This window comes from Geotrypetes seraphini, chromosome 18 (genome assembly GCF_902459505.1).
Source record: "Geotrypetes seraphini chromosome 18, aGeoSer1.1, whole genome shotgun sequence".
NCBI lineage: Eukaryota > Metazoa > Chordata > Amphibia > Gymnophiona > Dermophiidae > Geotrypetes > Geotrypetes seraphini.
In genome coordinates, this window is record NC_047101.1 from 8,001,294 (window position 1) to 8,024,325 (window position 23,032).

General features: G+C 42.5%; 2 protein-coding genes across 3 annotated transcripts in view; one reads left to right on the plus strand and one right to left on the minus strand.

Moving 5' to 3' along the window:
- Positions 1–1,127: 1,127 nt before the first annotated feature.
- GDF9 (growth differentiation factor 9) lies at positions 1,128–5,084 on the minus strand. The gene is made up of 2 exons (XM_033927218.1): positions 4,759–5,084; positions 1,128–4,058 (listed from the first exon to the last, which is right to left on the minus strand). Exons 1-2 carry the CDS (start codon positions 5,048–5,050, stop codon positions 3,139–3,141), a joined length of 1,212 nt encoding a protein of 403 aa, XP_033783109.1. The 5' UTR covers positions 5,051–5,084; the 3' UTR covers positions 1,128–3,138.
- A 44-nt stretch (positions 5,085–5,128) lies between these two features.
- SHROOM1 (shroom family member 1) overlaps positions 5,129–23,032 on the plus strand; it is a 63,724-nt gene continuing 45,820 nt past the window's right edge. Inside the window, exons 1-2 of one of the 2 annotated variants that reach the window (XM_033927217.1) lie at positions 5,129–5,220; positions 6,115–6,308. The gene's annotated coding sequence lies outside the window, so the exon portion shown is untranslated. Of the gene's footprint in view, positions 5,221–6,114; positions 6,309–9,966; positions 10,143–23,032 lie in introns of those variants that run through there. The other variant, XM_033927216.1, reaches the window with a different exon arrangement.

Below are 23,032 nucleotides of genomic sequence, written 5' to 3' on the forward strand. Positions count from 1 at the left end.
AAGAAACACAGCTTTTCAAGCACTGGTGCTTATAAGCCATCATGTCATGCTAAATTGAGATGGCACATTTACTATTACTTGAAAATACATTTACATTCATCTTGTTCAGCTTTTCCAGATTTTACTATTATCTCTATAACACTACCAGCTGTACACAGTACTGTACAGTCACAAAGAAGACAGCCCTACTCAAAGAGCTTACACTCTAGACAAACAGGATGTCATGGATACAGTTAAAGGAACCGGTTAATCTTCTGGCTGGGTTGGTGGGGGAGTAGGGTTATAGATTGAAGGCTTTATCAAAAAGGTGGAGTTTCAGTCTGCTTTAAACAAGGGAAGGACAAACTCAGTTTATTCCAGGAATAAGGGGCAACTAGATGAAAGGAACAAAGTCTGGAATTGGCAGTGGAGGAGAATGGTACAGCTAAGAGCAGCATATCTGAGGAACGGAGCTCTCTGGGAGGTGTATAATAGCCCTATTAGCTACCCTCATCTCGGTTGTAGAAGCATCTGTTTCAAGATCCCTATTTTGTACTAGAAACTTCAGTTTGTCACCTACCATAATTTAAAAAAAAATGTAAGTCTCAGACTTGCAACAGGTTTCTATTGAATATTAAAATTAATATTCACCTCAGCCTACTGGATTGTAATCTCTTGGCTCAAAATGCAGACCACCACTTAAGACTTCATCAATTAGCAAGTGAAATTCAAAAGAGTAATGTCTACTTAATCATCCTATTACACATAAATCTTGTGTATTCTGTTAATCTTGATGACCAGCTACTATTTTATCATCCTCGTGCTATTTCAGCTCATTGGACTGGCTCCTCAGTCTATCCTTTTTAACCCTATTTGGTGCGCTCTTTCAATACCTTTAGCCCACTCGGACAAAGACCATACAGTAGGAGTTTTTCAGCACATGCAATATCAGCCCTGAATAAAGCTACTAGGTGTTGAAATGGTACTATGATTAGAATTCTCCTACCACAGGCTAGGAATCCTGCTTCACCACCATCTTCAGCCGACTCCAGGCAGGATGAACAAGGCTCAATCAAACACCGTTAAAAAAACAAAAACAGTTTGAGAGCAAATTTTGTTTTACCAGGCTATGCTCAGCACAAAGAGCACGCAAATTAAATCCACACTATTTGTGCTGAGTATACCGATGAAAGGGGGAGGAACTGTGCCTATATCCTGCACAAAAGAGCTAAGTAGTAGGCACAGCTCTTCTACACAAGCTCAGTACAGCACCTGATCACCAAAGCTTGCAATCAGAAAAAAAAAATAAAGGTTTTTGTTCTAAACACCCAATATGGACACAGCTGTTGTGTATCTGTTATGCAAGTGTGTCCCACCCCCTAACAGTTGTGTTCTGCCTATAGCCACAGGACACACTCATAAAACTCAAACAGCTACCGGTAGCTCCAAACCCATTGGAAAATTTGAGTCAGCAAGAGGTAGGTGTTCCCTTCTGTGCATTACAAGGAGTGCTCATTTTAATACTAATGAGCTCCTTGTAATACATTAGCATAGGGTTCCCAGTGGCTGCTACCATGATTGGTAAAAGTCCCAAGAACCCTTTTGAGCATTGGAGGCTGAACTGCCTTGCAAGTAAGATTGGCTAAACCAGTATTAGTTGCAAGGCAAGCTTTTGAGCATCAGGGCTCAAACATTAAATAAAAGTCCTGCATGGTGCAATGCTACACACAACCACCATGAGACCAAAAAAAATATTTGGTTATCCTACTTTTTGGATTTTGAGCCATACTGAATGCTTGTAAAAGCAGGAGGTTGCTTCTGCTTAAGTTCGTATAAATGCAAAGCACTTACAAAAAGAGGTATTCATTGCATGCATTTTTATTCTAAACAGATCAATCAAATCTTTATTCATCACAATCTGAACCAAAATTGTGAGGCCATGATTTGCATATTTCACATTTTCTAGACCATTTGAGAACATGTCAAACTAATATTTAAAGCCACAAATTGTGTCTAATACACTAGAAAATAGTAAGTTTACTTCTTAAATCCATGCTTTCACACACTTTGGGTAGCATTTCAACTTAATTGATGCAACTAGGGCAGGAGCACCTCCAACTTTACAATAATGCATCTAAGGAAGTACTTTTCAGAGTTGGACAAATTAGATTGTCCCTGGCCTTGGACAACCTTATTATATATGGACAACAAAGTTAAGGAGAGTTGTCCATCAGACAACTGCTTTTGGTCTCTAAAATTCACATTTAAAAATTCAAGGATGGCCAAATTAAGATACGTCTCTTTTTGCCAAGAGTCCCCTCCCCACTTCAGAAAAAAGGCCTTTTAAGCAAAGGCATATCAAGTAGTTCTAAAACTTGTGTCCAGAAATCTTTTGATATAAAAAATGTCAACTCTGTCATTTAAAACTTCTTTTGACAAACAATGCACAGAAGGCAGAGCAAGTATACTCATTTTCCTTATATTTGTCCAGTGCAGTTAGAACTATAAACATATATACAAACTAATTTAAAGGATATTTCTCCAAAAAAAAACAACAAAACCAAACAAAGTTAGTTCTCAAATCAGTATGTCTCATACAACAGAAAAAGTTAGCACTGCTATAGCCATTACATAAAACAGACTCGGATTATTTGGCTATATGTACTTACAGTTATATACACTGCAAATTCTTATTTTGGTGAAGACTTATCAATGTAGTTTCTTTTAAGCAATTATATTTACAGTTATAGATCCATCAAGAGTACTAGCAAGACAGTTGCACGTTATAGATATGAAAATCAGCCATCTCAGTCTACCAAGTCAATTAAACTGAACTGCACCATTGAATACATACGGCTTAGTGTAGCACACTCTTAAGTGTCATACTTCCAACCAGTGAAGTCACCCTTTTTCCCCCATTTGCCTCCAGCTTCTTTGAAATAGTCACTCATCCTTGTTGTGCCCAACTCAATAACATTCGTTTCCAGTGCAATAAAAAGTGTTTATCAACCTATCTTAAGATATTTCAAAACTTTAGTAGGTGCCATATATGGTGCTAAATAGTACTAGACAAGTACAATGATGCATGCCAACAAAGTGCATTCTTGCTGGTTACACTAAAATGCTGTTTTCTTTAGGGGGCTTCCAGAGTAGTGGGTACTAACGGCAGGTGCATTTGGTAGCAATCATGTCTTCATATTCTTTGTAGACAATAGAGCCATCTGGTTCTATTCTTAGGACACTCATGGGACTATATTCAGCAGGCACACAGGAAGGCCTAGGGACGGAAGAATCCAGTTTTTCATAGATTATGTTTTGTACCATAGTATGAACAGGAGATCCATACCTATGTCCAACCACTCTTGGACACTCCCCTTTACAGTAACGAGGGTTGTAGCGATGGGGTGCAATGATCCAGTTGTTCCAGTTTAGCTGGCTAAAGCTCAGCCGGAAACTGTGGAGGTCACATTCCTTTTGTGCAAACTCAATCTGTTTGAAGTACTCTGACAAGTTGAAATAGCTCTGAATTGCTGGATTCTCTTTGAGGCCTTCTTTATTTTGCTCTCGTCTATGCCGAGGTGCTCTTTGAACCTGCAGGATCCTATCCAAGCCCTGAAGATCCTCTATCAGTGGCCTCTGATGATGCCACAATCGGTCTTCCCTTCCATATCCAAATGCATTCTGCCCATAAGCTTGTTCACTGGTGTCATTGAGATACAAAAGCAACCAAGGTGGCACCAATGATATATTCAAAGGTTTTTTTTGTTGGGTGTTCAGGCACGTGAAATTCACAGCCAAATGGAGATTCTCTTTATCCGAGGCAATTAGAGGCTCCAGAAGTGCTGTTACATCAATTTCAATCCACCTTTGTCTGTGCTTGAGCTGAAGGGCAAATGAATGTTGAGCGTGAGGACACATTTCACTTGGAAATTCCTGTTCTTTAACAGCTAAATTGCAGGTACATGTGATCTCTGAAGGAAGATATGATCTGTCAACAGAGTACAGCAAGACTGATTTAAGTAACTGCTCTAGGGCAGCAACATGGCCGACACTGAATGACAAATCCTGCGATTGAACATCTAAGGAAGTGGGGAAGGGGGTGGGGGAGAGATTCAAACAAAAGAAAGAAAACACTAAGTTTAGAGTCCTGTATTCTGTAAACGGAATTAACAAGTTCATACACAAGATAAGCCTATGCATTTAGGTTTCCAAGAACAATATACTTCCACAAAACCAACCTTTACGCCAGTGTCTCTCAAACTGTGTGCCCCAAAGAGATTCCAGCATTTTACTTTGTTTTTAAAAATTCCCTTCAGTGTAAGGCTATAACTGCCCAGACAAGTGCATTCAAAAACAAGCATTGATTAGCAAGTCTATCTACTTTAGTTTCACCACTGTTACAATTACCCGAACTTAGCTTAATAAATAACAATGTAAAACCTTTTAATATCCCTCCTGATGTTGTTCTTCCCTAAATGTTGTTGGTTTTGGGGGGGGTTTTTTGTTATTTTATTTTAAACAAATGTAATTTATCCTTGAATTCCTTATGTATCTTCAAATAACTATAGATGAGATTGTATGTTTTATTGTTCTAATGGTTATTTGTCCCCCCCCCCCCCAAATTACTATTGTTAAACGCATTTAATTATTTGATATTGCGTTCAAATCAAAAATTTTAAGAAACTTGAAACTCTCCAATGTAGTTTTTTGCTGGTTTTGCAAAGTTATGATTTCAAGTGGGCCCCAGTGTTTTTACCAGGCCCTCCTCCCCGGACCCACCTGCCTCCCAGGCCGGGCCGCCCGCCTGGCACTGGGCCCGGGGGGCCAAGAGCCGGGCCGTGTTGTAGCGCTGGCCGCCGGGCTGCCGTGGGACGCCCTCCCGCGTGGCCGACAGCTTGTACAGGCGCTTCATGTAACGCAGCGCCCTGCTGCTAGGCCGCGCCGCCCCCTCGGGCCTGTCGGCCAGCACCCGCGGGGGGCGGGCGGTGGAGGGCTGCAGGCCGGCCGAAGGCCAGAGGAGCCAGGCCGAGGAGCAGAGGCAGAGCCACAGGGTCCCCGCGGCGGCGGCCATGGCGTGTGCAAAGGCGGGCCCCGGCCTCCGGGCGGCCCTTAAATCAGCTGGGCCCGAGTAATTGGCACCTGTTGCAACCAGGAGGGGTTTTGGGACTTTGTACAGCGCTGCGTACATTTGGCAACAGGAGGAGGAGGATGCATGAAACTGGTGCTGAAAGGCCTCTATTTGTAAGACGTTGGATATTCACCCCCCCCCCTCCCCCTTCCCCAAAATTCTTCAGTTAACTACAATGCTTGACCATCAAAATGGTCATTTATCCCGGGAAGAGCTTTTGACACTTTGCAGGTTTTGGAACTGAGCTCTTTAGAAGTTGGCCACCATCCCTACTGGTTTGCTCTGCACCTGGGCCATTCCAATTGCAACCCTTTGAATTACAAGGAAAGCAAAGGTGGTGGCAAAGGGGGAAAGCTCCACAGCAGTTGCAAGCTGTTATTCTGCAGAGCAGCTGCCAAGATGCCCATTCCAAGAGGGAGATGTTTTGGCTGCTCCTGCTTTTCTGCCAACCCCATCCCGATGCCAATGGATCGAATTATGGACTACAAATACTACACTGCTTTTTGAATGGAAGTTTAAAACCAGGACTGGCCAGAACATCTCCCTCCTGGAATGAGCATTCTGTCAACAGGATGGAGTGGAAGAAGATCAGGAAATACCAAGAAAAAATGTGGCAAAAACCATACAGAAATATTTCCCATGTAGAACCACACCTACATGCTACATCTTCCAAATTCCAAAGAAAAGCTCTCATTGACACAATGCAAGTACCACAGCAAGTGTTAGCCCTAAACTTGACAGACTAAATATCCTAGTATAGGAGAGAGGTTCATTATTGTCAATGATGCAGAAAATTAAGCAATTTGGGGACATTTATCTCCTAGTTAAACTGGTTCTGGATTCCACTGCTCTCACACCAAGATTTCTTATAGGTATAATCCAAATTAAAGTTCAGACCTAAACCAGAGTTTGTAAAGGAAGTCCTGCTCAAACAAACAGATTTCATTTACTTCTTTCAAGCTGCAAATGGGCTCAGTTAACATTAATCTTGATCTTCTCTTTTCCAGATAAACAGTCTGGAAATAATGATCTTGATGACAAAACTTTGGGATTCTGTTTCCCACTACTGAAGTGCAAACCTGTAGCTCACATCTAGGTATGCAGCCTGCACAAGCATACTGTTGGCTAATTTAGGAATGCATAACATGGAAAAACAAATCTCTTCTCAGGAGCACATTTAACTGCCAAGACCTTTTGTCAAGTGAGTGCTTTGATTTACTTTGAAACTATATAGCTTTTCCAAAAGAGAGTTTGCTTGCTGCTAGATTTCTTAATGAACTCGGAATATGCTGGTTGAACATACCTTTTGCTTAGAGTATGAAGTTAATGAAAAATATTGTATTGATCCAATAATCTGCAAAAATTATGTCCCTCAATTTTGTTGACCTTCTCAAAACTGATTAGATTAGCATATACATAAGTGCCCTGTTTCTCCAGATTTTTAAAGGCTTGATGTAATATTTAGTGTGCACTAAATCGTCTGGCACACCTTAGTAAAAGGACCCCTACGTGGCGATAAACGTCGAGCCAGAGAGGGATGGTTTGGCTGTATTTATCCCAGGAAGTGCATTTATTTTTGTGTCAGTGATATGTTTAATTGGTGTTTGTTTGCTAAAACTAACCATCCCAATTTAGATACTTAGAAATCTGTAACCAAAAACATAATTACAAAAAAATAAAAAAAATTGAACCCAAAAAACTGACCCCCCCCCCCTAAGTCTGAAATACATTTCTGTAATACAGTCCTAATATGATTGGTAAGAAATGTAGACAAAAGATAGATTGTTTTCATTCAAATATTTAGGTCACTATCTCATGTAATTAAATTATTATTTTTATAACCAGGGGCATATAAACTCCCTCTTAAAAAAAGAAAGTTATAGCCTGTTCTAAGAACACTGCTTTTTGGCATTACAAACAAACTCCTACTTCACAGAGTCAGACAAACCATCAAGGACAGGCTTATTGGTGGTACAAACATGGCCACATTCTATAGGCCTTTAATTAATGATTTGATTGCAATTTAGGTTGTCTTGATCATGCCTCCCCACTCCTTGCCAAACTTCATTGGCTCCCAATAATCTCCAGAATCCATTTCAAATGTTCCTGCCTGGCTTTCAAGATCATTCACGGAATCCTGCCTCCTCTTATCTTTCAACTCCTCCAGTCCCGACTCCTCCAGAACTGCCCAAAGGCTTAAACTAGCCTTCCCCTCTCCACGCAGCATCCACTATTCAGGCAAACTGGGAAAATCCCTTCTCTTCAAAATCACAGGTCTTTGGAACGACCTCACCACCCCGCTGCGGAACCTGAGCTCCCTTCAGTTATTCCGCAAACAACTGAAAACCTGGCTTTTCAGCAAATTGTAGCTCTATCCTTCCCCCCTTTCTCTCCCCCCTTCTACACATAAGTTCATGTAATCCTTTTTCTTCTTCTCTACCCACTATTTTAAGTTCTTGTAAACCGTGTCGAGCTCCATTCTCAACTTAAGGTTTAGATTAGATTGATCATTTGTATTACTCTTGATTGTCTTTATACTGTATGAAAGGGTGGGTGGGTGGAAGGGATATGTATTTATTATATCATTTGATGGAATTAAGTGCTGTTTATTTTGTACAGTGTATGATAATATGTTGCACTTGATGTTGGTTTTTAAAATGAATAAAGATATAGAAAAACCCCCAATATAGAGTTTACATACAGAGTGTCGCAATATATATATCTTCATATAGGATTACTTGATGCTGGTGAAGGGTTGAGGGAGTGACTAGGCAAAAAGGTAGGTTTTTACAGCTTTCCTAAAGTTAAGAAGTCCTTTAAGGGCTCCGATATAAGGAGATAGGCTATTCCAGAGGTTTGGTAAGAAATGGGAATAGGATCATTTCCAGGTTGTTTGAAGTTGGAGGGAGTGTCCTGATGGTGTATGTAGGCATAAATGTTGCCGTAATCGCGGACACCTAGGGATGCCTAACTTAGGGGTTTAACGCGCGTTAAACCGCCTGCCGCGCTAGCGCAGGCGTTAGTTTTTTAGCCGGCCGCAGGGGTTAGCGCGTTATGAAATGTCCGACGCGCTAACCCTGCTAGCGCGGCTTGATAAAAGGACCCCTTAAATCCACATGAAAGTTAATTTTTGTAGTTGGTTAAATGGTACGGTAATTGACCACACCGTAAAAAAATGAGTTGCAACAATTTTTTTTTTTTTTTTTTTTTGAATTGTTAATTGAATGTACACACGGATATCCACGCAGCACCTACTAACGCCTGAGTTGAGGTGCCCTCCGATGCTTATGACACCTACCTGAAAAGTCTGGTTAGGGGTGGAGAATAGACGTGGTTGACTTAGGCATCACTAGGTGTTCGAGTTAGGCGTCAGTAAATTAGGCCAGGTCAAACTTGGCCTAAGGTACCGGTGGCTACCACTAGGATGCTTAGCGATGCCTAATTCTGCTTAGGCGCCACTAGGCGTGATTCTATAAAGGATGCCTAGTGGGGTGAAGAACTTATGTGCATGACAGAAGAGCGGGACTTGGGTGGGATCGTATGTGATGATCTTAAGGTGGCCAAACAGGTTGAAAAGGTGACGGCGAAAGCTAGAAGGATGCTAGGTTGCATAGAGAGAGGTATGGCCAGTAGGAAAAAGGAGGTATTGATGCCTCTGTATAAGACTCTGGTGACACCTCATTTGGAATATTGTGTGCAGTTCTGGAGGCCGCACCTTCAAAAAGATATAAAAAGGATGGAGTCGGTCCAGAGGAAGGCTACTAAAATGGTGTGTGGTCTTTGTCATAAGACTTAAAGATCTCAATCTGTATACTTTGGAGGAAAGGCGGGAGAAGGGACATACGATAGAGACATTTAAATACTTATGTGGCGTAAATGCGCATGAGTCGAGTCTCATTCATTTGAAAGGAAGCTCTGGAATGAGAGGGCATAGGGTGGTAGATGCATGGAAAAGTCTCCCAGAAGAGGTGGTGGCGACAGAGACTGTGTCTGAGTTCAAAAGGCCTGTGATAGGCACGTGGGATCTCTCAGAGAGAGAAAGAGATAATGGTTACTGCGGATGGGCAGACTGGATGGGCCATTTGGCCTTTATCTGCCATCATGTTTCTATGACACCATTTACAGAATATGTCCCCTTAAGCGCTATTTATAGAATAGCATTGAGCAGGGTTTTTTTTTTCCAGCACCATATATACCGGTAGTCCAAAATATTGAATTAGCAGTAGGTCATTCATCAATCTTGGCTATTTTGATCCTTTTGGTGTCTGGCTGATTTTGAACATGAAAATCCTTGAAACAGAAATCTAAACGGATTTAAATACTATCTCATCAATGGGTATTATGATTGTTCATAATAATTGTTTTTGTTCATAATAATTGTAGTACTTCTCCCCTTCTGACAGTGACAATATCACTGTTTATTGTGTAAGTTATATTTTATATAGTCACTTCACAGTTTCAGCAATCCTGTTTGCAGAGCATTTCCTGCTAGTTACAGCCCGAGATGCAGCTCTCTAGGGCAGGGGTAGGCAATTCCGGTCCTCGAGAGCCGGAGTCAGGTCAGGTTTTCAGGATATCCACAATAAATAGGCATGAGATAGATTTGCATGCACTGCCTCTCATACATATTCATTGTGGATATCCTGAAAACCTGACCCGGCTCTGGAGGACCGGAATTGCCTACCCCTGCTCAAACGTCTTGATATGGTTGGGAAGAAGAGGAGCTTCAAAATGAAGACTAGGACTGGCTCGAGATGTGGCACGCGACCTGGATCCAGATTGGTGGGGGTGGGGAAGAGTTGACTCCGCCCGCCCTCAGCTGATTGGATAGGAACTTCGAACGCTCCCAGCTACCTTTCTGGCGTGCGAACGGCGGAGTCGGACCCGGGAATGTGCCGGGGAGCTGGCGCGCGCCCCTTTACCCTGTTTGCACCCGAGCAGGCGCCTCGTTCATTTGTGCAGCTTTGCAAGCCGGCTGGGAAACGAGCAGCAGCGAGGGGGGGAGGGGTGAGCGGATGGCGGCAGGTATGCTTCGGTAAGTCCGATCGCTCAGGAAGGTCTTTTTCTCCGGTGGTGGGGTGCTTTTTCAATCGTTCTGGAGAATATGCATGTACTGCACTGGATGGTTTTCACTCTGTCCCAGAGACGAGAAGTTTGAAACATTCAAGTTCTTAACCCGACAAGATGGAACTTTTTGCATTTGTTTGTTTGGATGTGATCAGTCCCTAATACCACGACTGCTTATGTTTATGTTACTGCACAAATAGAAAAGTCACTGCTTATCAAAAATTATAATGATATAACTGTGTTTTTCACATGGTATTCAATAGAACTCTGCTCAGAGACATGAAGGCAATTTGTTCCGCCTGAGGCAGAGCAGAGTTCTATTGAATACCATGTGAAAAACACAGTTATATCATTATAATTTTTGATATTGACATTTGTGCATTGACATTTTAGTCACTCCTCTTCAAGTTATTTTTGCTTGAATTGTTTGCCCCGTTCTATTTGCCTTGACTATTTATGTTTATGTTAGGTACTATAGAGGTGGGGAAATTTAAGGCTATGTTGTGGAGTAAGTGATGAAATCTGACCCAAAAAAGGCTCCTGAAGCACTTAACAAATGTACACTTTCAGTTCTTTCATGAGATGAGTCAGTAACAGCCCTTTGGACAAGGGGATCAGGTCTTCTTTATATTCCTCTACCTTTCAGGTCTTTCTGGAGGTTTGTGTTCTTAGGTCTCAAAAATGTATCCCAAGTCCTCTAAATATTCTTCATACTTCGACCTCTAACCCTTTATTGTAGTTCCTTCCTATTTCATCTCCTGTAAACCGTGCCAAGCTCTACGAACGTGGAGAAGATGCGGTATACAAACCTAAGGATTAGATTAGATTAGGTCCTCAGCTCAGGAGAAACACTGGCTTTGCTTTGACACCCACTTGTTCCTTTGTGTGCACTAATTTTAGTGATCCAAATTAACCTGTCCTCAGGGCCTTCCAGCACCAAATTTCATAAGCACAGGTGTGATTGCCATGCTGCTCTCCTCTTGAGCGCAAGCTCAGGAACTCTGATCCTGGAAGAAAATTCAGCATAAGAGCCTGTTCAATTCACAGACCCTGCAGTGGTGGTGGCACTACGCCCCCCACCCCCTCCCACTGTGTTTCCATGGTAACAGGAGGAGTGGGGATGCATGGGGTCTGCAAGTCCCGTGCCGAGTCTTCCAGGAGTTGAGGGGCACCGTTCAATAGGACAACGGTGTAGCAGCTCTAAGGTTTCAAGTTTATTATCATTTTATATATCGCTTATAAAAAAAATCTAAGCGGTGTACATAAATATAATAAAAAAATGTATAACAAAAGGTAATCGCAAGAGACAAGACAAACTGAGAAAGAAAACCAATATTCAATACAAAAGAGAGACGTCAGGGAGGTAGATTAAAATCATGTCAGAAGGCAGAATCAATTACAATCAAAGCGTCCTTAAACAGGAATGATTTTAGACTTGATTTAAACGTTGTAAGATTGGATTCTTCCGGCAGAAAGGAGGGTAAACTGTTCCATAACGTGGGGGTAGTGACTGAAAAAAAATTTGATTTCCTGGTCGTATCATAAATTATATGTGAAACTGATGGGATCTCCAAAAAGTTTTGATTGCTTGAACGCAAAGATCGTACAGGTGTGTTCGGGATAAAATATGAATAAATTGTGAGGGGGATTTGGAGAGGGAACCTACGCCAATCCTTTTGATCATTTTGGGGGGGGAGAAGATCTTTTCCTTTGCCCTACCAGTTCTGTTCCACTGTCTCGCCCCTTACTTCGGCTGCCACTCTGGAATTAGCTGATCACCTTGTCATTTGGGTGAAGAGAAGTCTCTTATCCGAGACTGGTTTCCTTTGTGTTACTCTATCCAAATAATCTGGTCAGCCAAACCCACAACTTTCATCCCTGCTCAGGGACATATGTGTATTTATTATTTTATTTTATTAATTTATAACCCACTTACAACTAAGCAGCTGACAAGATAAAACATATACAATAATAAAAAGAGGTTTGTTTGTTTTTTTAATTACATATGGAAATAGAGTGCTACAAAAATCATCTTGGACTCCCACTGCCTCATAGTAACATAGTAAATAATGGCAGATAAAGACCTAAACGGTCCATCCAGTCTGCCCGTTAGTTATGCCCATTAGAAGTACATGATTAAATTAACTTGTCTCTTCTTTGATATTTCTGGGTCATAGACTGTAAAGTCCATCTGGTATTGTCCTAGGTTCCATCTAATCAAGCCATTGTGACATCACTGCTGAGGTTGGCTCTTCGGCATTGGTGGAATGAGGCATTATGACATCACAATCTCAGCTCTGGAATGTTGCTACTCTTTAGGTTTCTGCCAGGTAACATAGTAAATGACGGCAGATAAAGACCTGAACGGTCCATCCAGTCTGTCCATAAGTTATACCCATTAAAAATACATGATTAATTTAACTTGTGTCTTCTTTGATATTTCTGGATCATAGATTGTAAAGTTCACCTGGTATTGTCCTAGGTTCCAAATGCTGAAGTTGCCTCATTAACACCATTAAGAAAGGTTCTACAAACAAATGTGTTTTAAATTTCTTTTTTTAAACTGCTGTTGGATCTGTGACACTCCTAGATTTCCTCAGTAACTGAGCACTGCAGATTGATGTTTAGGAATGAGGGAGACATAATTCCACCTTGTTTGTCTGGTCCATATAAAGACATACTTAGGGCGGAATAGCGCGCGCTAAAATTCCGCGTGTGCTAGCCTCTACCGCCTCCTTTTGAGCAGGTGGTAGATTTTTGGCTAGCTAATCCGGTGCGTGCGGTAAAACCCGTAGCGCACCTTCGGAAAAGGAGCCCTTAGAAACCCTTGTGTATTGCACTTAATTTTTTGTATTAATTTGTTTAACCCGGTCTCCCCAGCCGAGTCGGAAGCAGGCTGGGATTTGGCACCGTAGTAGATGATGGCACACAGGCTGAAATGGCCCGTTTAGTCTTCCCAGTAAGGGATTAGGGTTGAACTGTAGCTCTGTGCTCATACTATCATTCCCCTCTTTAAAAGGCATCTCCCATACAGGAAAACTTGGAACATCCCTCTTCTTCAAGATCACCGAGCTATGGAACAGCTTATCTGCCTCTCTTTGAAGTTCGCCCTCCCTCCAACGCTTCAGAAAACATTTGAAAACTTGGCTTTTCTCTAAAATGTAACCACTCCCTCCCTCTCCACCCTACTTAGTCCCCTCCTTCTTCCCTTTGGAGTTCCTTTCTTTAGTAATTCCTGTAAACCGTGTCGAGCTCTACTTCCGTGGAGATGATGCGGTATACAAACTTAAGGTTTAGTTTAGTTTACTCTGCTCGCATTTCGTTTAGGGATTCATCACACTGTAGAGCTTGACATTCCTTGTTTCCTCCCTCCTAACATACTCAGCTGGGTCGTTATGGTAACCATTCTGGACCATAGACTTGCTCCCTTTGGCATCTTATAGCCATGGGCCTTGAAGCTGAGCATCTAGCTGCCATCTCATTCAGTGACCACAACTCCAGTCCTCTTCTTAAGAGCTGTGAACGCTACCTTCACAGTATCGCCAACCTCTGCCAAGATGGGGAGCTGAAGGCCAGACCCAGAAATCTAACTGAGGTCCCTCCACATAGTATTTATTGTATTCATTTTCTCCCAATGGAAGTCAGAGCAGTTTACATGAATTGATGCAGGTACGCAAGCATTTTTCCCCGTCTGTCCTGGTAGGCTCACAATCTAATGTACCCGGGGCAATGGGGGGGATTAAGTGACTTGCTCAGGGTCACAAGGAGCAGTGTGGGTTTGAACTCAGATCCTCAGGGTGCTGAAGCTGTAGCTTTAACCACTGCACCACTCTAGAAATCATAATGTAGTAATATAGGACAATCAAGCCATTGAGACATCACTGATGAGGTTGGCTCTTATTGGTGGAATGAGGCATTATGATGTCACAATAGCAGCTCTGGTTATCAGAGGCTGAAACCTTTCACACTATTCTCCCAGGGGAGCTCAGAACAATTTAAATGAATTTTATTCAAGTGTTTTCCACTTTCTGTCCTGGCGGGCTCACAGTCTGTCTAATGTACCTTGGGCAGTGGAGGGGGGGGGGGGGAGGCGGGGGTTAGGTGACTTGCCCAGAGTCACAAGGAACAGTGTTGGTGTGAACCTACAACCTCAGGGTGCTGAGGCTGTAGCTTTAACCACTGTGGCACCACGCTGCCCCCTCCCCTAGTAGCGTCCACACTTATCATCTGAACTTCTGAGAAGTTCCTGCTCCTTCAACTGGTGATACAGTAAGGAAGCCATTTTAAAAGTATCTACACAATAGCAACATTGACATGCATTTGTGACAGTGTCAGAAAGCATTTGTTTTCCTGTGTAGATGCTTTCAGACCAGATTTCAAGGGGTGGGGGGAGGTGTGATGAGCAGGACAAAAAAATGTGCTTGTAAATCCCAATGTGATCATATTCATATATGATAAACTCTCTGTGCTGGGTTTTACACCCGCACAAGGTACCAGGGTAGTTGGCTTTGGGGGTGTCCTTCAGTGAATTGTGTTCCCTTCTGTAATGTCCCGCACCGCGTCAAAGAGCATTTGGCAGAGTTATTTCAGTGGATCTTTCTGTATGTTTAGGCTTGGAAAATGCACCAGCAAGTGCTGGCAGAGGGATGGCATATTGCGAAATTAGCATGCTTGTGAACTTTAGAGTGCTTAGACCGTAAATCTCTGAGTGACGCCGTTCTTTTTCTGCACCTGTGGCTTTCTAAAATGGATGTGCCATCTGTGCGCTCCTGGAGATCCTTCTACGTATTTTGCAAAGAGTGCGGGAAATGCAACTCAGACTACAGAACTCATTAATGACATTCCGAAAAATGGTAAAGACCCTCCTCTTCAACTAAAGGCCACCCTCAGTCTACACCCCTCCCCTTTAGCCCCACCTCTACTCTTCTCTCTCCTGTCTATCTTCTCCCTAAATTTTGGCATAGTCCTCTCTCAGCCTGGACTCTAATAAATTGTATTTAAGCTCAAATAACTTGTATTTAAACTAAACTACAGTGGTGCCTCACACGACGAACTTAATTCGTTCCAGGAGCAAGTTTGTTATGCGAAAAGTTCGTTATGTGAAACGCGTTAAGCGCAGTGACTAACGACTGCCTGCAGTGCCTGCGCGGAAGGATGCAATACATCGGCAGCGATCGTGGAAGCTCGGGCGACTTCGTTGTGTGAAACGAAGTTCGTTGTATGAATCATGACACGAAGTTCGTTGTGTGCAGCGTCCTTTATGCGAGGCACCACTGTACTTATATTTAAACTACTGCTCTTAATTTGCTGTATACTCCCTGTATTTATACTGCTGCACAGTCTTGTATGTCCAAACATTTAAATCTACTGTATAATCTTGTATGTCCAATTACACTCCATTGTGAATGCTTACTTGTAGACCGTTCTGAGCTACTGGGAGGACGGGATAAAAATCTAAACAAATAAATAAATAAATTAGTAAAATAAATAAATGCGAACATCCCACGAGAGAGTTTCAAAGCCAATTTCTTTTGCATCTATTCATTGTGGATAAACTGAAGCCCAAATGCTTCAAAGTTCTGTCTCGCTGAGCTCTTGAAGTCTTTCTCTCCGCTTTACTTTAATTGTTACTTCCGTTTCTTAACCTTAACGGTTACACTTTAATTGTACAATTTATTGAGTTTGACAGCTATAAGTTCACATCTAATCAAGCCATTGTGACATCACTGCTGAGGTTGGCTCTTCGGCATTGGTGGAATGAGGCATTATGACATCACAATCTCAGCTCTGGAATGTTGCTACTCTTTAGGTTTCTGCCAGGTAACATAGTCACAGCTTTAATAGCTTAGTTACCTCAAATAAGAGAGTCAGATCTGCTGCTCACACTGATGCTCTGGAAAGGAATCATTTTTCGGAGTTAGATTATTTGTTGTACCTTCCGTCGGCTCAAGGTAATAGAACAACTACGAAGCCACACAGAGTATTTTAAACGGTTTCGTTCACGCTGAAGAATGCCACCACTTCCCCCTGTGCTTACAGGGCTTCTAAAATCCTGAAAAGAGAGAGTTGTAAATTCCTGATGGCCTTGCGTCTCTTCCCACAGGGCAGCCACTGTTTTGCAAACGGAGTAGGAGAGAGGCTTATAAAAGCAAAATCCACTAGGTTTCCAGGATTCAAGACCTTACGCCTTATTCTTTATTAATAGAACCTCAGAGCAGTGACGGCAAACATGGAAACCATGCACTGGTCTGATCACCTTGTGAATTACTTAGGGACTGGGCTATCTTCCATGCAATAAACCTTGACATCTTCTCTGGCACGTTCCGACAAGCAGCTGGCTGTCTAATATTGTGACACTTTGGCCACCAGTGACATTTCCAGCCTCTCCCATTATTGCCCTCGCCAGTCACTATTTGTGAATGCATATTTGCCATTACTGGGGTATTTGTGGGTTGAAAGATATGCTGATCTCATTCCTGAGTACACGGACCTTGTATGTCGCTAACAAATGTTTGGTTTGCAGCTGTCTTTGCTGTTATTTCCCCTACAAAACTATGTCTTTTCTTTCCTTAAGTCATTTGTACTCTAAATCTGGATGTGTGTAGGTATAGATAGACAGATAATATGCTGTTCAGACGTATATGTAATGTGCCATTAATATTCCATTATTCCAAGAGAAATCTGTGTCAGGATGGATTGTGACAGAGTTCAAACAAATTGTGTAATGAAATATCTTAGAATAACCCCCCCCCCCACCCCCCAATCAGGTCCTAACATTAAAAAAAAAAATCACCCTTGGCCCACCAGTCCACCCTTATCTTCTTTGAATAAACATTACTCAGTGTACATTGCCACCTGGATGTCTCTAAAATTGAATCTGGCTAAAAAAGAGTTGCTCATCTTCTCACCTAAACCCACCTCTCCGTTTCTGTGGACAACACTCTCATCCTTCCTGTTTTGTCTGCTCGTAATCTCGGGGTCATCTTTGACTCCTCTCGCTCCTTCACCGCCCAGATACAACATATCGCTAAAACCTGCTGCTTCTTTCTCTACAATATAACTAAAATCCGACCCTTATCCACACCCTCATCATCTCACGCTTAGACTACTGCAATTCCATACTCTTAGGCCTTCTGCTTAGCCATCTCACTCCCCTCCAATCCGTCCAGACTTTGGCTGCATGACTCATATTCTGGGAGAGCCGCTTTACTCACGTTGCCCCTCTCCTTCATTGGCTTTCCATCTGTTTCCAAATACAATTCAAACTCCTCTTAGTAACCTACAAATGCACTCAGCTGCCTCTTACTATTTCTCTTCACTTATCTCTCCCTATGATCCCCCCCGTGAGCTCCGCTCAGCCAGTAAGTCCCATAGGGTTACCAGACGTCAGGATTTCCCCAGACAAGCTTAGATTTAGCCATACATAACTTTGTTTAAACCTCCTTATCAGTGTCATAAGTGCTGTTAAGTCCAGTGTTTACACTTAATATACAAAATAATATCTTAAGTTAAATTTAACCGATCAGTCTTATCTAGCTGCAAGAAATTCTTCTGTATAATCTTATCTATACCTCCTACCTGATAATAATTAAGAAAACAGCCACTTAGAAATTTGTTAAAAATAGAAGACCTTTCGTAAGAGTTTAACGCTGCAATTTTTGAAATTGTACATAAAATATTTGTAGGGGTCAGCTGAAAGTCGGCAAACACAAAAGAGTAAATGAGGAACCACAATGCGGACCTCATTTTAAAGACAGAAGACTGTATATCTCACAGCTATGTTAAAAGTACAATGAAGTGTATCGATCGAAAGAACCCAAAAATATGATCCCTCAAATAAATAAGTCTCTTGATTTTTTCTGAAAAGATAAATAGGTGGACTCTCGTCTTTAATTCAGTAGGTAATAAACACCAAATCGGAACTGTTTGATAATGGAAGCTGAGTTGCAAATAATCCCCCTCTTTTACGAAGGCGCATTAAACGCTAACGCGTTTAGTGCGTGCTGAATCGGCTAGCGTGCCTTATTAAAATAACATTACATTACATTAGGGATTTCTATTCCGCCATTACCTTGCAGTTCAAGGCAGATTACAAAAGAATTATCAAGGATGTATTACAACTAGAACTTACAAAAAAAACCCAAAAACTTACAAAAAAAAGAAATATGGTCATTTTTCATAGAGAGTAAGAAATGAGTATGGTTATTTGTTTGGGGTAGTTGGGCTTTAGTGAGAGGTGGTGTTTGAAACTTGCTGTGTTATTTCTTTTTTCAGGGCTTTCTTGAAGAGTATGGTCTTTATTTCTTTTCTAAAAGTCTTGTAGTCGAGGGATGCCGTCAGTAGATTGGCGATTTGGTTGTCTAGTTTGGCTCCTTGAGTGGCCAGGAAGCCATAAGAACATAAGCAGTGCCTCCACCGGGTCAGACCACAGGTCCATCCCGCCCAGCAGTCCGCTCCCACGGCGGCCCAAAACAGGTCAAGACCTGTCTGAATCATCAGAAGTTTTTTTCCGTTTGACCTCCTTAATTGGGGGGAATGAGAAAGGGGTGTGAGTTTTCCTATGTCTGGTTGAGGTGTTGTGGATGAGGTGGTTATTCAGGTAGATTGGACTGTCTTCGTATAAAGTCTTAAATAGTAGACAGTAGAATTTAAATTGTATTCTTGCTGGGATTGGAAGCCAATGTGATTTGAGATATGCTTCTGTGATGTGGTCATGTCAAGAACCCCAATGTTTTATATTTCACTATAAAAAATGAAGGGAATTTCCAGCTTGAGAAGAAGTTGAGGAGACAGGAAATGAAAACAAACCAGTCAAATCCTCTGGACAAATCTTGGCAAACTTCTTATATCCCCAGCAAGCAAGCTTGAAAGAAACGCAAGCATTTATCGGTAGCTAATACAATTTGGTTAAACTGGGAGTAGCATGATCAAATTTTTGTTCACGGCCTAGCAAGGCCTCAAGCCTCCAAAAGGTGATTTCCAGGGGGGTTAGTTAGTCACGTGGACTTTGCTGGCTAAAGGTTGGTTATGTCTGGATGAATGTGAAATGGTGTTACAATGCATCCTCCTGAACTAATCTCATGTCAACAGCCCATGTAATTAGCTCTGTTTTGTCACACTGTGTAAAACAGAAGCCCATGCTTGGGGACACCATTTTAAAGCTAATGTAAACAGCTCAGATATGACTGTTCCAGTCATTAGTAGCAGTATATAAGCTTGAATAAACAAAGCTGTTTTCTTGTTATAACAGCGGAACCTGGAGCGGCCCTCTTCCTCAAAACACCTCCTTCCTCCCCACCATCATAAGTCTACCAATCCCAAAGAAAACCCTCAAACCAGTGTGGAGAAAACTTGGCCGCAGCCCTGTTTATTGTAAAATTAACATATTTAAATAACATATTAACATATCTTAAATAACATCTTATAAACAGCATTAAATAACAGATTATCCAATTACCATCACAATGGTATCATCATTGTGACCCAGATCCCGAGGTACCGTCACAGATGTAAAAGGCCCCTGACCCCGCCGTCTAAGCAAGGGTCCGAGGGGTGGCATGTCCCCACATGCCCCATTGTCCTGGGTCATCCGACCCATCAGGCATGGCGGAATAAGTTAGTAGATGTTGTTGTGTTGATCTGAGTGTCCTGGATGAAGAATATGGTATCAAAAAACGGTCCAAAAATAACGGCGCATGTGATTGTTGAATTTTAAATGTTAACAGTATGATTTTATGACATCTAAACTAAACTAAACTAAATCTTGGGTTTATATACCGCGCCATCTCCACATTTGTGGAGCTCGGCACGGTTTACAAGAATTGTAATGAGAAAGGAACTCCAAGGGAGGGATGGGTGAAGATCGGAGAGGGGAGAATATTAGCGGGCTGGGATGTCAGAAGAGGAGGGAGTGTTAGATTTTTGAGAAAAGCCAGGTTTTCAGATGTTTACGGAAGGGTTCGAGGGCACTCAGGTTCCAAAGAGGGGAGGCAAGGCTATTCCAGAGCTCGATGAATCTGAAGAGGAGGGAGGTCCCCAGTTTTCCTGGGTGGGAGATGTCTTTTAGTGAGGGGAAGGATAATTTTAGTTTTTGGGTAGGTCTGGTGGTATTAAGATACTACATCCTGTGTTAGCTATGCCTACAGTGGCGTTAGACATCATAAAACACCTCCGTAGGTGCAATGCAGGCGCCGCGTTTTAAAGCGTCAGGAACTTACATTTTTTATTTTGTTAAACTGCGTTAGGTGTCAGTAGGGCACCTATCAGCGTCTAATTTGAGGTGCCGTTTATAGAAAGGCCACTTCTGGGCGACGTTTATAGAAGCCTGTGTGCCTCTGTTTTATCTGGACCTTCCCTCATTCACGTTACCGCAGTGATTGTAATCTAACATAGTCTCCATTTCCCCTAATACATTGTCCGGTTATGCAGTTCGGAGTTCTCTTTTTATTAACCACCACTACAGCCATCAGTTCCACTCTCCGTCTGCCAAAATGAAATTGTTCTCTCAGGGTTTCCACAGCTGGCAATGTGCTTGTTGCAGGTTTCCGGGTCTCGCTGTGTCACAAAGACGCTGCGAGACCCGGAAACCTGCAACAAGCAAAATTAAGTTACTTTGGAAAGAGAAATCTTTTTTTTTTTTAGCTGCGCCCTAAAGACAGATGAACTCTCCTCTGCCCGTAATTTCCGTGGTTTGGGTGCCACGACTGAAAGAGCTCTTTCCATTTCGCCTTTTTTTTTTTTTAAGTTCAAATCTCATAGGTGGTACATTTAATAGAGTTCTTAAAGAATGCAAACATCTGCCTAAAACAGGGGTGGGCAACTCCGGTCCTCGAGATCCAGAATCCAGTCGGGTTTTCAGGATTTCCCCAATGAACATGCATGAGATCTATTTGCATGCACTGCTTTCAATGCATATTCATTGGGGAAATCCTGAAAACCCACCTGGATTCTGGCCCTCGAGGACTGGAGTTGCCCACTCCTGGCCTAGAATATCATTCTGTAAGTGATTCCAGCAAATATGTTTTGACGCAAGGCTTTGAATGTCGTTCCCATTTTTTATTTTATTTATATACCACTTATATCCTAAGTCAGGGGTGTCCAATGTCGGTCCTCGAGGGCCGCAGTCCAGTCGGGTTTTCAGGATTTCCCCAATGAATATGCATGAGATCTATTTGCATGCACTGCTTTCAATGCATATTCATTGGGGAAATCCTGAAAACCCGACTGGATTGCGGCCCTCGAGGACCGACATTGGACACCCCTGTCCTAAGTGGTTTTACATTCAGGTACTTTATCATATTTCCCTATCTGTCCCGGTGGGCTCAAACTCTATCTCAGGGGTAGGGAACTCCGGTCCTCGAGAGCCGTAGTCCAGTTGAGTTTTCAGGATATCCCCAATGAATATGCATTGAAAGCAGTGTATGTAAATAGATCTTATTGGGGAAATCCTGAAAACCCGACTGGAATACGGCTCTCGAGGACCGGAGTTCCCTACCCCTGCTCTATCTAGTGTACCTGGGGCAATGGGGGGGATTAAGTGACTTGCCCAGGGTTACAAGGAGCAGTGAGGGATTTGAACCCACAACCTCAGGGTGTTGAGGCTGTAGCTCTAACCCCTGCACCACACATTTAAATTGGGTTCATAGACAACAACGCGGAAGACAAAGGCGCGCGCCGACAACTGAGCGCAAGACGGAGGCATGCGCCGAAGAAAATTACTGTTTTTAGGGGCTCCGATGGGTTTTGTTGGGGAGCACCCCCAGTTTACTTACTACAAATCGCACCGGCGTTGTGGGTGGTTTGGGGGGTTGTAACCCCCCACATTTTACTGTAAACTTAACTTTTTCCCTAAAAACAGGGAAAAAGTGAAGTTTTCAGTAAAATTTGAGGGGTTACAACCCCACAACGCCCCCACAACGCGGTGCGATTTGTATTAAGTAAAGTTCCCCCCCACGCCCCCCCCTGTCGGAGCCCTAAAAACAGTAATTTTCTTCGGCGCGCACTGCGCTCAATTGTCTGCTCGCGCCTTTGTCCCGGCGCGCTTTTGACCTGACACCTTAAATTGCGCTCTCTTCCTGACTGGAAGTCGGTGAAGCTTAGCCAAAGAGGAGTGAGCGCATTCTTGTTCCTTTACCACACTCACGATCTTTTCAACAGTGTCCTGATTATTATTTGCAGTCTGTGCAACATTTTAGCTGGTAACTCAATAGATGCTGTAATGTGTTATTTATCGCCATGGCTTGCATTACTGAACCTAAGGCCCTGCTTTCCAAATAAGGCTCAAGTTGTTTCCTAGACACAGATATCCAGTGGCAAAGCCAAATAAGAGCCCGGGAGTCTCTGGATGAGCTCTGCAGGCCTTCGGTTCTTTTATTCATTAGCTCTTCGGCCGAGTCTTTTCTCGCATATGCTGAGACATGCAGCTGCAACCTATTTCAATTGTGGCACCTGCCTGCCCACATAAAACCTGTGATTGGCCGATTATTATGGATTTTTACAAAAATGAAAAGGCCTGCAGTAACTGCGTAAGGGTACGATGTAATTTATTCGAAGCCACACCTTCACATACTAGGAGATAGTGGTAATTTAGTGAATGGAAACCAGTCTACAGCACAAGAGACAAGTGAAAATAAAACCATAATGTGTTTCTTCTAGCTCTAAGTATGTGAAATTTGAATTTATTTTATAGCAACTCCGTCCTGACTAGTTTCTACAATGTTTCATCCAGTGAAGTAGGAAAGGAATAAATGGGAGGCTCAGGAATTGGTTATAAAGGTTTTATAGTACGTTAGCTGGAGGTTTCAACCACTAGTACTTTCATACACCAAAGATTCTGTGTCTGTGGAAATAATAATAATA